This window comes from Ambystoma mexicanum, chromosome 13 (genome assembly GCF_040938575.1).
Source record: "Ambystoma mexicanum isolate Mex_15411 chromosome 13, UKY_AmexF1_1, whole genome shotgun sequence".
Taxonomy (NCBI): Eukaryota; Metazoa; Chordata; class Amphibia; order Caudata; family Ambystomatidae; genus Ambystoma; species Ambystoma mexicanum.
The window spans coordinates 41,213,402-41,231,396 of NC_090938.1; the positions used below are offsets into that span (position 1 = coordinate 41,213,402).

Consider the following 17,995-nt stretch of genomic DNA (forward strand, 5'->3'; position numbering starts at 1 on the left):
CTAGAATGGGGTCTGCAGCCTCCTTTCCAAAGGAGGCACAGGATGTTCTATCGGCTAAAAAGGATTTAACCCAGGATGTGGCTTCATTCGAGCAGTAAGTCCTTTGCTACAAGTGCAACTGAAGTCTTACATATAGGTGCCTCGTATGCGTAACCAAGGGGATTGGGCAGCCGTTTACCAGCCCCGGCTGCCTCCTCTGAGTGAGTACTCACACGTATGTTATGTTAATAAGCTTTTGTACTGTGACCAATCATGGCTGTAGAGGTCTTCCAGCACCAATGCTTATCCGGACAGTGAGCTATTGCACCCCTCACCAGAGGGCAGCATACTGACGTCTGAGGGGGGTGGGTGGTATTATGCAAACACCAATTCCCTATAGCTTAGTGTGTCAACCTACAACCTGACAATTGGGCCCATTAGGGTGTGTCTGGGGGGGTCTCTGTCCACAGGGTAGTATTTCAGTACTTAAGTATTTCGGATAGGGTGCTTTCATACCCTTCCCCCTCAGGGTCAGAGAAAGGGTAACGTCTTGGCCCTACAACAGACACAGAATCCTATGGAATCACCCACACGACCCAAGGGCAAGTGAAGATTACGCCTGATTGTGGGAGGGGTGAGGCAGACCCCATCCTCCTTATTAAATAGGCCTTAACTGGCAGCCTTCCAAGGGTCTCTTGAGCACCAGAGAGCCATTAGGCTGCTTGCAGAGTGCTCTGCCCCCACTCTGCGCAAGGGCATTCACCCACCAGACTATTAAACTGCTCACTTCATTAGATCCAGGTGATGGGGGCAATGAGGTAATATGGACCACTCATATATGGGCGGGGGGGCTCTAGGTGCTCCAGAGCCAGCAGATCAAAGCACTCAGAAAATGTTCCATCCATTAAAGTCACTTAGTGGAAGGATACCAGAGCTGAGGTGGGGGCGGGGTGGGCGCTTGCAAGCAAGGACTGGGTACAAGCTCTGATTGACCAACAAGACACAGGCTGATGGCAAGGACCCATGCCACCTCACTCGAAGTGCCATGTTGGTGCCACCAACCTCCTTGCAATGATGCCCGATTTGTTGCTTATATGGCCAGTCTGGCGCCTCTGGGGCCTCCATGCTCATGAAAGCACAGAAGCTGCCTAGAGTTCTGCCACTGTGGGACTGTCCATTCCCCGGAACAGCATATACCCAGCCCAGACATTGCATTCCTGTGACCGCATTCAGATTGGATTCACTGTGAACAAAGACAAAAACTCAAAGAATCTTTTGGTTTGCGAAATAAAACCAAGGATAAAAAACAAGGTGCCCATCGAGTGGTTAAGGCACAGATGCTTAATCTGATGAAAAGCCCCAGAACCAGTGGTCTATTACTGTACATCGACAAATGAAGGATTCAGTTCAAGGACTTTTGCAAGAAGCATCCAGTGTGTGACTTGCGCCCAGCTGTAACAGCCTTCCAAAAGTGCCAGATTTCTAGGATTCGGCCTTAGGCATCAGAGTGTGCAGATACCCGACTCTTGTCAAGCACCCAGGCTTGAGAATCCACTGTCCACACAGGCAAAACATATTCAATTCACATCATTGACCAAATTCTGTGGCTTTATCATAGAACAAATGTATGTGGTGTTGCCATAGAGTGATCCAATGTGGCTCCCCATGGCTGTGCCGCAGGGTGATCCAATGTGGATCACCATGGCTGTGCCATAGCATGATCCAATGTGGGTCCCCATGGCTGTGCCCCAGCATGATCCAATGTGGCTCCCTGTGGCTGTGCCCCAGCATGATCCAATGTGGGTCCCCATGGCTGTGCCATAGCATGATCCAATGTGGGTCCCCATGGCTGTGCCCCAGCATGATCCAATGTGGGTCCCCATGGCTGTGCCATAGCATGATCCAATGTGGGTCCCCATGGCTGTGCACCAGCATGATCCAATGTGGGTCCCCACGGCTGTGCCACAGCATGATCCAATGTTGGTCCCCATGGCTGTGCCCCAGCATGATCCAATGTGGGTCCCCATGGCTGTGCCACAGCATGATCCAATGTGGGTCCCCATGGCTGTGCCCAGCATGATCCAATGTGGGTCCCCATGGCTGTGCCATAGCATGATCCAATGTGGGTCCCCACGGCTGTGCCACAGCATGATCCAAGGTGGGTCCCCATGGCTGTGCCCCAGCATGATCCAATATGGGTCCCCATGGCTGTGTCATAGCATGATCCAATGTGGCTCCCTGTGGCTGTGCCCCAGCATGATCCAATGTGGGTCCCCCTGGCTGTGCCACAGCATGATCCAATATGGGTCCCCATGGCTGTGCCACAGCGCGATCCAATGAGCACCCCCATTATCAGGGCAGAGAATTCTCTTATTAAGGTGCATGTGGCTGTGCCAGTTTTTGTGCACTAAAGATATGCCTGTGGCTACGTTGGAGTATGGTCTAATGAGGAGCTCTTTGGCTGTGCCAAAACATCCTCCATCGATGACGTCTGTGGAAGCGTCTTGTGCTCGGTGAGGACTCATGTGCCACAAGGAGAACTTCTATGATAGCACCACACCGAGCACCAAAGGCAACCTTTGTGGCTGTGGCAAAACATCCTCCATGGAGGACTTCCGTGGATGGGTCTCGTGCTCGATGAGGACTCACATGCCAGTGCTAAACTGTTCTACAAGGAGAACCCAATGATAGCACCAAACCAAGCACCAAAGAGGAGGTTTGTGGCTTTGCCGCATGCTCCAACAAGCCTCCCCGTAGCTGTGAAATGTAATACAATGAGGAACTCGGTGGCTGTGCTGTGTGTGCTACTGAAGACTTCTGTGGGTGTGTCAAGTGTTCCTATGAAGACCAATGTGACTGTTTTTTGTACCCCCATGTAGACTTCTGCGGCTATGCCATGTGCTCCAAATAGGACCTAGAGGGCTGTACAGTGCACACCACTGAATACTGTGGGTGTTCCATGTGCTCCAATGAAGACCACTGTGGGTGTGCCTTGTGTTCAATGAAGATCTTTTTGGCATTGTCAAAACACACACTCACAATAGCCAACAAAAAAGGATGCCTTAAGCTTGCTGTGTTTAGAGACCTCAGATTCACCTCACTTGACTGAAAGAGGCCAATGTGGCCTCGTGCAGAAGGGATGTGGCCCAGTGGGCCACTGAACTGCCTCTTTTATGGTGGGACAAACCCTGATTCATATGTATATGTCCTAATGCTCCTTGTCTACTCGCTTGGCAGGCTGAAAAACAAAAGCCTGGAGGGTTGCCTCGAGCAATGCCAGTGGTTATGATTGATTCCCAACCTCCCAAGCAGGGCCGTTCAGTTTTGCATGTGATCCAATGATGGCTTAGGGTCAGGCGGGGTAGTGCTCCGAAGGTCTGCAGGACTGTTGTACCATCTGCAAATCATGTGTTCTTGTTTTTCATAGTCTGGTGCCCCACTGAGAGCGTTGGGGGGAATTATGGACCCGTGTTTGAAGAACAGCCATCCAACGCACTCTTTCCTGAAGGCTCAACAGAGGCGAGGGTCACCCTGGCCTGTCGAGCAAGAGCAAGCCCACCCGCGACTTACAGGTAAGCCCTATCCTCGTCACCCATCCCACCTGCAGCCCACCCACAGTAAGTGCAATGCAAACTATAAATAAGCCCGCTCACCCGCCCTGTGATACCACACTGTCATAAAATGGGGTGAACCCACAGATTTCCAAGTGACCTTGCCATCTACAAGCACTTCACGTACAACTACAGGTACATTTGGTATCTACCAGCCATTTCTAGGAACATCCCCCACCCACCTACAGTGGTACCTACCTAGGGCCTACATGGAAACTGGTAAGACAACTTTAAATATAAGAGTAAGCCACACAGCAACCACGGGCAATGGCCCTACCACCTACACGTAAGCTTCCCACCGCCGATGTGTGGGCCAAGCTCCAACCGCAGGGAAGCCCCCATCCCGCCACCTATAACTTGGTAATATTCACTGCCCCCAGCAACCAGATCTGCCCCCCTGCCCTAGCTGGGGACACATCCTGTACCTGCCTGCACTGAATTCCTGCTTCTCTCTCCGCCAGGTGGAGAATGAACGGCACGGACCTGCACCTAGACGCGGACACTCGCTACGAGCTGGTGGGGGGTAACCTGGTGATTGAGAGCCCAGTGAAAGCCACTGACACGGGCACCTACCAGTGCGTGGCCACCAACGACATGGGCACGGTGCTCAGCAGAGAGGCCATTTTACGCTTTGGATGTAAGTATGTTGGAGGATGGGTGGGGCCGAGTATTGACCGGTGGGTAATTTTGGTTGCCGGACCTGGCATTAGCAGTGGGTACTGTCAGATGTTGTTATCAGCAGTGGGTTATTTTCTCAGGCCTCAGCACACCCAGGGGTCAGCAGGCCGTGGCTTTAATCCCTTACCTCAGGCCCTGGCACTAGGTGCCCTGTCAGGTCCTAGCCGGAGACTCCTCTCACAGGGCCCTAACAATAGCATTTATTTATTTATTTTATGTATTCATTGCATTTGTTATACGCCCAAACCCTTGGGTGTCACGGCGTAGTTACAGACAATTTGGCATAATTCAGTACAGTTACATTTTAGCTAATATTATATTAGGTGACAATTATTACAGATAGAATATTACTTTACACTCAAATAACATTACATTTGGTAGCAATTATTTAACATTAGAATCGTGACTTACACTAGGCATCTGAGTAGTGCAAGCGGGCGGGCTAGTGGTGTAAGGGTGCAAAAAGGCTGGTGCCTGGTATTTGTTGAATAACCAGGTTTTTAGGGCTTTTTTGAAGCATTGGTGGGAGGACTCATTTCTGATGAGTAATGGGAGAATGTTCCAGATTTTTGGAGACATTACTGGAAAGCTGCTGCCCCCGGCTCTAGCATATTTGGATCAAGGGACCGCCAGGTGGGCGTGTTCATTGGATCTAAGCGTTCTTACTGACCTATTCACAGAGACAGTGGGCCTTATTACAAAGTTGCCGGTCCTGAAACAACGGTGGTGGTAAACCTTGCCGCCACCATTGGATCCGGACCGGCAAACTACGAGTTCTGCAGGCGGGTGGCCTTACTCCCACCAGGTCTGACCTGGTGGGAGTAACGCCACCCGCCTGCAGACGGAAATGGAAACACCGGCACCATCAATTACGGTGCCAGTGTTTCCATGGGAATGGGGAGTAACAGAAAGCCGGCTCCAAATTTACCGGACCACCGGGATTGTAATGCCCCGGTGATTCCGGCAAGTCCGGAGCCGGTAATTCACTACGAGTCTGGCGGCAGCCTGCTGGTTTTTTCCGGCACGGCTACCACCAGACTCGTAATGAGGCCCAGTATTGTTGAGGTAAGTGGGTGCTTTTCTAGCGAGGCACTTACGAGTGATGCAAAGGGCTTTCAATAAAATTCTGGCTTTTATGGGAAGCCAATGGGCTTCCCTTCTGATGGTGGATATGTGGTCTGATCATGTTTTCCAACTTGGTGGCTGAGGTGCCTAGTAGTAGTAGTAGGACATTACAGTAATCCAACTTCGATACTTTGAGAGCCCGGGATAGGGTGATGCAGTTCTGTGCTGATAGGAATTGACGGCTCAAGGCAATCAATTTGGCTGTGTAGAATGTGGCTGATGATAGAGCGGTGAAGTGCTTGGACATTGTTAGGGTGGTGTCTAGGTACACGCCTAGCGTTTTAACCTGTTTTAGGACTGGAATGAGGGTGCCGTCAATGTTGATGGCTGAATAGTCTACGTGAAGGGTATTGCTTCTTGCTGGCGAGCCTACCTTCTCATCATCGAGCCTGAGGCTATTTAGTGCCATCCAGTTTTGGATTATAATGTAGATTTTGTTGATCATGTTTGTGTCCTGATCGTAATTCCCTGTGATGGGGATAAGTATTTGCATGTCATCGGCAAAGTTCATGTAGATGACACCCATGGCATCCAGTGCAGCAAATACCAGCTTGGTGTAGGCGTTGTATAACGTGGAGGACAAGCAGGATCTTTGTGGAACTCCTATAGGTACTAGAATGGGGTCTGCAGCCTCCTTTCCAAAGGAGACACAGGATGTTCTATCGGCTAAAAAGGATTTAACCCAGGATGTGGCTTCATTCGAGCAGTAAGTCCTTCGCTACGGTGGCACAGAGTTTGTCATGCTCAACTAAATCGAAATGCTTTTCCCCAGCAGGTTCTGGCATTAGCTTATCCTATCATGGCACTAGTCTTGAATTTCAGACCTTGGCACCACATTGTCATGCCACAGCTCCAGCTTTTACAGATGAAGCTCTTGCATCAGTTTGTACCCGCCAGGTCCTGATTCAGTGTATGGCAACTGGTAAAACTACTGTAGACTGTGACTGTCCTCGTTGCAAGAGCTGCAATCCCACACCTCACCACCAGAGGGCAACACATGAAGGAGCCTGGCTGCATTACCGCATCTAGCCACCAGAGGGCAATATCTGAAGCAGCTGGGCTGCATTCCAACTTCTAGCCACTAGAGGGCACCACATGAATGTGGCTTGCAGCATTTCCACACCTAGCCACCACAGAGCAACAGATGAAAGAGCTGGACTGCAATTCCAGGACTTGACACCAGAGGTCAGCTAATGAGTTCTCTGCTTCACTAATGGGCCTATACAAGGACTGGGCTGCAGTACCAAGCGCAGGCAGCAGATGGCAGCGCAGGGAAGATCACACACACTGCTGGTCCAAGAGTCCTGGGAGAGCAAAGAAACATTCTCACAGTCATTAACACTCATCTAGAAAAAATTTTGAGAGAAGTACATGAAAAAAGATTTTTTTAAAGATGATTTAAAAACATTGGATTTTAAATATAAAAAGGATGCGAATCGAATAACAAATGATTAAATGTTTCTTTTAAAAAACAATGACAGTGATTTAGTGAGTCGGGCATGACGGGTAAGAGGCATGCAGACAGGGGTCTGGTGGGCAGGCCAGAAGAGGCAGAGTCGATGAGCAAGGGCATTGGGGGGTCTTGCTGTGGCTGTGCCACATTTGGGGGGGTTCAGGCGTTGAGCCCCAACTGCCCCAGCCAGAATCGCACACCCGTTGAAAAGGGCAAGAACGGATTTTGCACAGAGCTGCGCGTAGGGCGGCGAGGGGGTCGCAGCCCTACAGTCAATAATAACAATTTGCATAGACTTTTCTCAAAATTCTATTGCTAATAACTTTTGACCCGCTGGACGAATTTGCCTGACATTTTCCCAAAACAATGTCTGGCATGGGCCCTCCAAACTGGAAATGATGGGTCAAATTGCTTGAACGGTTCAAAAGTCATCAAGAAAACAAAAATGTTTTCAGCCTCCCCTCATTCAGTTCCCACAGAAGCACCAAGAGACTGTGCAAGTGGCAGCAGTGAGCGGTGCAAGACCCCATAACATAACATAGAGAAAAGGATAATTCCATTGAACACAGGTAGCACGAAAACCGCGCGATGGATTTTCCCCAAATAAGAAACACGTTGGGAAAGGGATGATTTGCCTTCAGGTTAGGGGTGGAGAGTGGGAAAGGGGACCAAATACTTAGGCGGCCATGTTGGGGGGGGCTGGAAAGCCGTTTTGAGTCACATCGTTTTGGTCTTATAGATGGGAATTCCGCGGGAACATAAAAAAACACCGTCAAAAAAGTGGGTCAGGTGAAACAGCGGGGGAAATTGGCTAACAGGAGGTGGTCAGGAGGGATATACACTTTGGGGGTAGGGGAGATGGGTGAACATGGAGAGTGGCAGTGGCGATGGGAAAGGCTTTTTAATTTCCCAGAATTAGCGGCTTATCGCGATAATTCGAAAAGGCTATGTTACGGCTGGAATGATTACCGAGGCAACTCAAGATGCTGTCATGTGTTTGCGGGAATGTTAATATGGGAAATTGCTGAAGGAAACTAAGGCAGTAATGAAAGAAGGGGGAAAAGGGGGCTATGGGCCAGTTGCCAATGGATCATGGTCATTTAGCCTAATTGTAGGACCTGGAGCAATGGCTGTGGCCAAAGGCTGCGGCCGGTGGAATCTGGTTATTTACTAGTGAGGGGCACATGGCCACGGCCACAGTCTGGTTTTTCATCCTATTTGTGGCAACCGAGACAATGGCCACAGCATGAGGCCACGGCCGCCGCCGGCGGGATCCAATTAATTGTTGCAACGTAGTCAGTGGAAGGCTGTGGCCACTCTTCCAGAGTGGGCCGTGACCAGGGCCGAAGAGAATGGAAAAAGTCCCAGGGAGAAGATGTTGCACAACAAAACGCTTCCAATTTAGAATTCTGTGACAGTCTTTAGTCAAGAGGAGTAAATTATCTTATTGCAACAAAACCTATGAAATTCAATGTGTGGGAAGTGACGACAATCTTAACTTGTAGTCACCCCAGTAGATGTCACCCAACAGAAAGAAAGCGCGAGCAAGAGAAAGGAGTAAAAGGAGCAAAAAGGTAGAATACAGCAAAAGAAAGGGTCAAATGGAAAGCAAGGCAGAAAATAGAAGGAAAGCATAAAAAAGGGAAAGAGCAAAAAAGGCAAACAAGCACTCATGCAAATTGAAGAGGAAAATGACATGAGGCCATCCATCCAAAAGCCACTTTCAATAGATTGGGCCTAAGTCGACAATAGTTTCACACGTAACATGAAAGAGTGGCTAAGGTTCCTAGCTGCTACTGCCCGTATTATGCGTATTATGCTGGCCAGTGGGCGTAATACGTTAATAATAGATGATGCTATTATAAGACTGCACATTACAATCCAGTGGCATTTTTACCTTAATGCACTCCTCTACACCTGCAGACCGATTCATTATCTAGAGAACAGGCAGTAATAACATGGAAGATGGAAAGGGCTCCGTGCGCTGTGCCGCGCGTACATTTAAGTGCCTTAAGCGTGCACACGCAGAACGCCAGTGCAGTATTACTCTGCAGGGGGTAAGGGGGGGGGGGTACAGCAGCCTTTCACCTGGCATCAGTCCGGCGCCGGATTTCCAGGGACCATAGGTATTTCTGTATGTGGGTTTTATATGGCCGATGCGGTGTACATGTTGTTGAGAGTAACATATGAGGTAAGGATCCTATTTTCGGGGGGCGGGGAGGGGCAGTAGACATTCATCTGTGCAGGCAAGTGAAACGTTGAGTAGGGGGTTGGGGACGGTCGCAGAGGCCACTATTGGTGTTCGGAACCGACCAGAGCAACGTCATAAGAGCAGCAAGCCTTCCACACTTCACCTCTCTCGCCACCCCAATACTATAGAGGCATATAGGTGAGGAAGGGGCTGCTCGCACCAGGCCGCGTGCCTTCATTCAGACAAAGGGCCACAGCTTTACCACTGCTTATGGCCACCAACGCCTTGCACACTGCATCAGCCACTTTGGATGAGGGCTGATTGACCCCAACAAATATATTTTGTAAACAACACTTTAATCCTATGATTTGGCTATTTCTCGACCAGATACAAGCTCTCTGATTGAAGGCACAGCCCACTGACCTTTCAATGCATGACTCCATGTGTTCATGTAGAAGTAACAGGCTGTGGTTAGGACTTCCTGTGCTGGTTGAAAATGGCATGTGTGCAAACACAAACTACTCTTACATTTTCAAAGATATGCTATACACACTGCTCAGAGAATCTCACCTTCAGCTGCAGCCTGTTTAGAAGTGGCACATTTTTTCAGTGATCTTGCAAATGTGGATGAAAGTGGGCGTGGCCAGGCCTTTGCTCCTGTTTGTATTTTTATTATGACGTGTTTTCCTTTTTTGTTGTTGCTGAAAACAACACTATAGTGATTTCTTTAATCAAAAGGTTTAGGCTGCGGCTAGGGTTTTGTCACCCCCATTTGGCTTAAAAACTCTCACCTGGTGATGAATGACTTTAAACTTGGAACATTTAGAAGTGTTTTGAATTGTGCCTATACCCTGCTTTTGCTGAGTGAGCATATGGAACGCTGGGTTATGACCAGGCAGTTCATACTTGGCATAACATTCTATGTTTCCATTGCTTCACCTCTGTCACCCACTCAACAATGACCCACTGTCATTGCAGATCTGCAGGAGTTCCCTTCCACGGATGAGCGAGTTGCAGTGAAGGCCACAGAAGGCTGGGGCGTAATGATCCCCTGCCACCCACCCCCACATTACCCAGGTAAGCAGGGCTAACAAATTTGTCACTCGTTGGCAAGCATCAATGCAGAGTTCCAAATTCTTTTGCCAAGTGCTCCAGGCAGATCCCACTACTGACACCAATGTTCATATGTTCATTGCTGCAGCCTCTTACATTACCATGGTTAACATAAATCAAAATAACAACAAGAACACATTAATCGGCCACTAACAGTAAAGTAGCAGCTGCCTTATTTAAGAAGAGTTCTTCAGTAGGAGCAGCTCCACACGACTAGTGGAGATCTGTTCAGTTGCATTTGTAGCCTTCCATGGAATGGGCGGTTCCAGTAGCCCCAGGGCATGCAACCTGAATATCACCAGATGGTTCGGACTGAGACTCCCAAGAACCCTCGACATAGGCTTGCTAGGGCTGATGGGAGTTCTAGTCCAAATCCTCTTAAGAGACTGAGCTCAGCCACGTGATGTATTGTTTGTCTCTTTAAAGTGCTTAAAGTTTGCCTAGTTCACACTTTGCATAGTTGATACACTCCTGTTAATTTGTTCAATTTGAACCCTTTGATAGACAACTGCAAGCGTTCCCCGCGTTGGTGATCCATGAATGCCACTTTATTTCTTTATTTAGCACTACATGTATTTTATTTGGTATCTGGCCGCAGCCGACTGAACACATTAGCCAGAGGGTCAACTTATGACATTTTACAACGGTAGGATTTGGGGCCAAGGTGAACAGGGTAAGGGTAGAATAGGGGTAGGTGTCTGGCTGGTTGGGGTGATGAGGGGTGCGGGGGTAGAACTGGGAGCATGTGCAGAAAACTGAGGTAAATTGGGCCACGTGGTCAGATGTACCAGAGTCTTGTATTTATATAGCTTGGCATGCTGCCGGATCGCCGCATTGGCACGCAGATTAGTTTTAATACCTGGGAACAGTTTTCTCTTCTCCACTGTGTGGAATCCACTGTCTCAACAGGTGGCAGTTGCCCAAGAGCACATGCAGTCTCGAAAGCGCCAGGATTCGTTTAGATTTACTTCTCACAGTTTCATGCTGTTACTCTCTCTTTCTTGTACCAGACATTGGGATGGTTTGTAAAGCTGAGGCGGTGTTAAACAACTAGTGAAACAGGAAGAAAATCGAGTAAATGTGATAATATTGGGAATGATTAGGAAACAAAACAATTGATTTATGCACCAACACTTCACCTGGTCTTTGTTTGTCCCTTTTGGGTTAGAAACATCCTGTTCTGTGTCTTTTAGAGTGGACTTGCACGTTATAATTGTTTAAAAAATATTTGACCGAATATAATTGAACAGTGCAGCACTCCACGGCCAAGCTTGGGTGCTCTAAAATGACTACAGTGGTTATTTGGTGCAGTATAAAAGCCTACCGACATAACATACACTATTGTATCACAGAAATCCCAATGCAGAAATACAAAATGCAAAACAGGTATTTTTAATTTAATGTAATACTGAAAGAGTGATTTTATAAGGAGGAGAACTTCTCACATTATTCCAGGTCATAGTTGTAATTCCCTTGTGTGAACGAATAGTCCCAGTAAGAGAAGTCAATGGCCAAATCCAAGAGAGACTGTCGACCTGCAACTTTTCGATCGAGCGGCCTGTCCCACTAGCAGTAGACCGGAGTTTGGCCCAGTTGTCCTGACTCCAGCTAACGACTGCTGATGCAAGAGCCCAGAGACGGAACTTAGATAGGAGCCAAGCCTAATGCTTATGCAAGAGACCAGAGAGGGAACTAACATAGTAGCCACGCCTAATGCTGATGCAAGAGACCAGAGAGGAAACTTAGATAGGAGCCAAGCCTAATGCTGATGCAAGAGACCAGAGAGGGAACTTGGATCGGAGCCAAGCGTAATGCTGATGCAAGAGACCAGAGAGGGATCTTAGATAGGAGCCAGGCCTAATGCTGATGCAAGAGACCAGAGAGGGATCTTAGATAGGAGCCAAGCCTAATACTGATGAAAGAGACCAGAGAAGGAACTTAGATAGGAGCCAGGCCCAATGTTGATGTAAGAGGTGAAGTGTAATACTTCAGAACATCTGAGGGTCCTTCCAAAGGGAGGCATTGATAACTGTGTTCATTTGAGCCCTACAAAACATCCACTGAGGTCCCAAAACCATACACATATTGATAAGCAGAAGATGCTGGTCCATCAGAAGGCCATCAGAGCCATGTTTCCGGGGTACACCAAACTGCTCCCCTTGCTTTCTTGCTGAGACGGGAAATCCACAAACCCCCCAGCTTCCCGTCCCCTGATGTCGAACCACAGCCCCCCCCCCCATTGCACCAGGACCGGCTTCCGCCCACTGAGATGGTGCTCTACAGCACTCTGTCCCTGGTGCAGGTCTAGCTCGACTACTGTGCTTTTGGTTGAGAGGAGTCTTTCACAGGGGTATGTCCCCCTGGAGACCCCTGAAAAGGTCACCCTTAGTACACTGTGAAACCAAATATCAAGAAAAATAAGACTTATCAGTGAATGAGGCGAACCTCAGAAGATAAGTGGCGATCCCTTGACTTATTCACAAATTTTATTCATTGTCACCCAATTCTTCAAATTAATTCTATTCGTTGGTAGAGAAGGCCTGTAAAATCCCATGTGCCAAATGTGACCCCCTTATTCCCCTTTCCTCACTGTGACCCACGAGCCCTCTTGTGACCCTTTTCTGAACTCCTGTCTTGCCCCATTCTATGGTGCAGCACCACTCCCATTTAGGCCAAATGGAACCGCGGAAAGCCTTACCCATGTCATGTTGAATGTGGTAAGATGATCCGGTTTCATTGTTCCCCACACATGATCTACAACAAAACACTGAGTGTAACATGTAGTATTCTCTGTACCTTAGTAAAGAGCGAGACTGCAACTAGCATCCCCCGGCTCACAGTTACGGAAGCAGAAACGAGGGTAAGGCCTTATAATATCAGCCGTCAGGGCCGGAGTGATCACCGAACGCAAGAACCGACCACCGATCTTTCCAAGAGAGCGTCATACGCGGTCTTCATATCCAAATCAAATTTACACAGTGAAGTCTGTGCCAAGTACAAATGGAGGTCAGTCGGAATGATATTCATTTGTGCTCTGCCCAGGGAGTGATAAAACTGGAAAAGCAATTCCAGAAGTGACATTGGATGTCCATCAAACCCGGTGACTTTCCTAATTGCGGCCAACCCCTTCTCCTGCTTCCGCGTCTCGGTATCCGCCTCTCGCCTACAGTATATTTTCTGCCACTTCAATACATATTCAACACTGCACTTCCCTGCAAGACGTTGTGTGGAACGCTACACAAATTTAAACCGCAATGAAGGATGCAACAACGTGTCGCACAACCAGTCATGTTGTCTCCTCAAATTTTTCATCTCTTCCGCAATCTTACCGACGTTAGTCCCATGTGACCCTTCATTGACAAAACAACCCTAATGGTGCATAATTTGTGCTCTTTGGGGTATTTTTGAGGTCAGAAGAAGCTTAAATTATGGGCCAAGACTTCCCTAGATTTCAGTGTGTTTAAAATATAGCCACAACCTCAACCTGGAGCCCCTCCAGTGTGCACTTAAGGCAGCTCACATCTAGCATGTCGCCTTAAAACACATACCCCACTCCCTTCCCTTTCTGGGACCAGATTGGGATGTTCACAAATTCAGCTGATTGCCCCGCCCTCAATGTAGCTTTCAAACTTGAAAAAACAGAGGTGGAGAGTGGTCAGGTTCTGCTCGAACCTTACCTAACAATTCCTAATGAATAGACATGTATTTCTTGATGAGGAAGGCATTTACTCTAAACAATTTCAGCAGTGAAGTATTTAGGCTTCCAAAAAATGGACTAGCTTAAATATTTTCGCCTCTAATGTATGCTTTGAACACTTCCCACTTTGCAGAGGTCTTAGCAACTGTCCTGGCGCGGATCTCTAAAAACAGTTCATTTCACCTTCATCTCATACTGCAAAAGCAGCGATGTAGAGGGTACTGGTGTTCAACTTTCATGGAAAGGGGGGCAATTCAAAAGTGGGGGTGAGACTGGGTTTGCAGGAGCAGGATAACACATCTAAAGTAGGATAGCCATGGCATTCTGGATGATGCATCATGAGTACATTGCCTTCCCATCCAAGCGCCCTGCTCTGCCAAATGTCGACCCACCACAATACAACAGGGCACTAAATCATTCATGCCGTTTGCATCATACGTGGTACAATGCAAAGGATCTGAAGACTAGTTAGGAGTTCTGTGGTTGCTCTGACGCATGTGCAGCTCAAGCCATCAATGTCCTTCCGGCTCTTAATCCGAAAGAGAGATGGATGAGAATTTCTCTTCACCTGGAAGAGAGAAGAAATAATATAGGTTTGTGCTCCAGTTTTCAGCGATCCCTTAAGCTGATCACTGCGGTTTCTGAAAACCCTGATTGGTCCAGTGCTAGTGGCGCTGTGCTTTTATGGTGTAACTGGTGCCAAAGCCTGTGTACATGGGCCAAAGTGCGTAAGGAAATGACAGTAGAACTTTATATATTTCCTAAGGCAAAATCTCCCTCTAGTGGTGACAACAGGTGAAGCAGGCAGTCTCTACTAAGCATGACTGCTTCGGACAAGCATACATCTGGCCTTTTATTATATAGAAGTAATACTGTGCACTTTCCACAACAGCATTGTGGCATGGACTGTAACAAGCGATGGCTCATCCACAACATATGATGGCGGTCTACCAAACTGATACATTCATTAAAGAATTGAAGAACTTTCTACTGCCCTGCCAATTTGGTAACATCATGAGACATAACTGGAATATCACTCCTTAAAAACACAGCATCCACTTCCTCACCCACGCCCCGGCAGATAAGGACACAGCATCCACTTCCTCACCCACGCCCCGGCAGATACGGACACAGCATCCACTTCCTCACCCACGCACAGATAAGTTCACAGCATCCACTTCCTCACCCACGCCCCGGCCGATAAGGACACAGCATCCACTTCCTCACCCACGCCCCGGCAGATAAGGACACAGCATCCACTTCCTCACCCACGCCCCGGCAGATAAGGACACAGCATACACTTCCTCAGCTACGCCCCGGCAGATAAGGACACAGCATTCACTTCCTCACCCACGCCCCCGGCAGATAAGGACACAGCATCCACTTCCTCACCCACGCCCCGGCAGCTAAGGACACAGCATCCACTTCCTCACCCACGCCCCGGCAGATAAGGACACAGCATCCACTTCCTCACCCTCGCCCCGGCAGATAAGGACACAGCATCCACTTCCTCACCCACGCCCCGGCAGATAAGGACTCAGCATCCACTTCCTCACCCACGCCCCGGCAGATAAGGACACAGCATCCACTTCCTCACCCACGCCCCGGCAGATAAAAACACAGCATCCACTTCCTCACCCACGCCCCGGCAGATAAGGAGACAGCATCCACTTCCTCACCCACGCCCCGGCAGATAAGGACACAGCATCCACTTCCTCACCCACGCCCCGGCAGATAAGGACACAGCATCCACTTCCTCACCTACGCCCCGGCAGATAAGGACACAGCATCCACTTCCTCACCCACGCCCCGGCAGATAAGGACACAGCATCCACTTCCTCACCCTCGCCCCGGCAGATAAGGACACAGCATCCACTTCCTCACCCACGCCCCGGCAGATAAGGACACAGCATCCACTTCCTCACCCACGCCCCGGCAGATAAGGACACAGCATCCACTTCCTCACCCACGCCCCGGCAGATAAGGACACAGCATCCACTTCCTCACCCACGCCCGGCAGATAAGGACACAGCATCCACTTCCTCACCCTCGCCCCGGCAGATAAGGACACAGCATCCACTTCCTCACCCTCGCCCCGGCAGATAAGGACACAGCATCCACTTCCTGACCCACACCCCGGCAGATAAGGACACAGCATCCACTTCCTCACCCTCGCCCCGGCAGATAAGGACACAGCATCCACTTCCTCACCCATGCCCCGGCAGATAAGGACACAGCATCCACTTCCTCACCCACGCCCCGGCAGATAAGGACACAGCATCCACTTCCTCACCCTCGCCCCGGCAGATAAGGACACAGCATCCACTTCCTCACCCACGCCCCCGCAGATAAGGACACAGCATCCACTTCCTCACCCACGCCCCGGCAGATAAGGACACAGCATCCACTTCCTCACCCTCGCCCCGGCAGATAAGGACACAGCATCCACATCCTCACCCACGCCCCGGCAGATAAGGACACAGCATCCACTTCCTCACCCACGCCCCGGCAGATAAGGACACAGCATCCACTTCCTCACCCACGCCCCGGCAGATAAGGACACAGCATCCACTTCCTCATCCACGCCCCGGCAGATAAGGACACAGCATCCACTTCCTCACCCATGCCCCGGCAGATAAGGACACAGCATCCACTTCCTCACCCACGCCACCGCAGATAAGGACACAGCATCCACTTCCTCACCCACGCCACCGCAGATAAGGACACAGCATCCACTTCCTCACCCACGCCCCTGCAGATAAGGACACAGCATCCACTTCCTCACCCACGCCCCGGCAGATAAGGACACAGCATCCACTTCCTCACCCACGCCCCGGCAGATAAGGACACAGCATCCACTTCCTCACCCACGCCCCGGCAGATAAGGACACAGCATCCACTTCCTCACCCTCGCCCCGGCAGATAAGGACACAGCATCCACTTCCTCACCCACGCCCCGGCAGATAAGGACACAGCATCCACTTCCTCACCCACGCCCCGGCAGATAAGGACACAGCATCCACTTCCTCACCCACGCCCCGGCAGATAAGGACACAGCATCCACTTCCTCATCCACGCCCCGGCAGATAAGGACACAGCATCCACTTCCTCACCCACGCCCCGGCAGATAAGGACACAGCATCCACTTCCTCACCCACGCCACCGCAGATAAGGACACAGCATCCACTTCCTCACCCACGCCACCGCAGATAAGGACACAGCATCCACTTCCTCACCCACGCCCCTGCAGATAAGGACACAGCATCCACTTCCTCACCCACGCCCCGGCAGATAAGGACACAGCATCCACTTCCTCACCCACGCCCCGGCAGATAAGGACACAGCATCCACTTCCTCACCCACGCCCCGGCAGATAAGGACACAGCATCCACTTCCTCACCCTCGCCCCGGCAGATAAGGACACAGCATCCACTTCCTCACCCACGCCCCGGCAGATAAGGACACAGCATCCACTTCCTCACCCACGCCCCGGCAGATAAGGACACAGCATCCACTTCCTCACCCACGCCCCGGCAGATAAGGACACAGCATCCACTTCCTCATCCTCGCCCCGGCAGATAAGGACACAGCATCCACTTCCTCACCTACGCCCAGGCAGATAAGGACACAGCATCCACTTCCTCACCCACGCCCCGGCAGATAAGGACACAGCATCCACCTCCTCACCCACGCCCCCGCAGATAAGGACACAGCATCCATTTCCTCACCCATTCCCCGGCAGATAAGGACATAGCATCCACTTCCTCATCCTCGGCAGATAAGGACACAGCATCCACTTCCTCACCCACGCCCCGGCAGATAAGGACACAGCATCCACTTCCTCACCCTCGCCCCGGCAGATAAGGACACAGCATCCACTTCCTCACTCACCCCCGGGAGATAAGGACACAGCATCCACTTCCTCACCCTCGCCCCAGCAGATAAGGACAAAGCATCCACTTCCTCATTCTCGCCCCGGCAGATAAGGACACAGCATCCACTTCCTCACCCACGCCCCGGCAGATAAGGACACAGCATCCACTTCCTCACCCACGCCCCGGCAGATAAGGACACAGCATCCACTTCCTCACCCACGCCCCGGCAGATAAGGACACAGCATCCACTTCCTCACCCTCGCCCCGGCAGAT

At 50.1% G+C, this 17,995-nt stretch overlaps 1 protein-coding gene across 1 annotated transcript in view; it reads left to right on the forward strand.

Moving 5' to 3' along the window:
- Nucleotides 1-17,995, forward strand: part of CNTN2 (contactin 2) — a 185,222-nt gene that overhangs the window by 29,571 nt on the left and 137,656 nt on the right. The window contains exons 3-5 of the mRNA XM_069633133.1: nucleotides 3,407-3,551; nucleotides 4,052-4,227; nucleotides 10,016-10,114. Coding sequence (XP_069489234.1) covers nucleotides 3,407-3,551; nucleotides 4,052-4,227; nucleotides 10,016-10,114 — 420 coding nt within the window. The remainder of the gene's footprint in view (nucleotides 1-3,406; nucleotides 3,552-4,051; nucleotides 4,228-10,015; nucleotides 10,115-17,995) is intronic.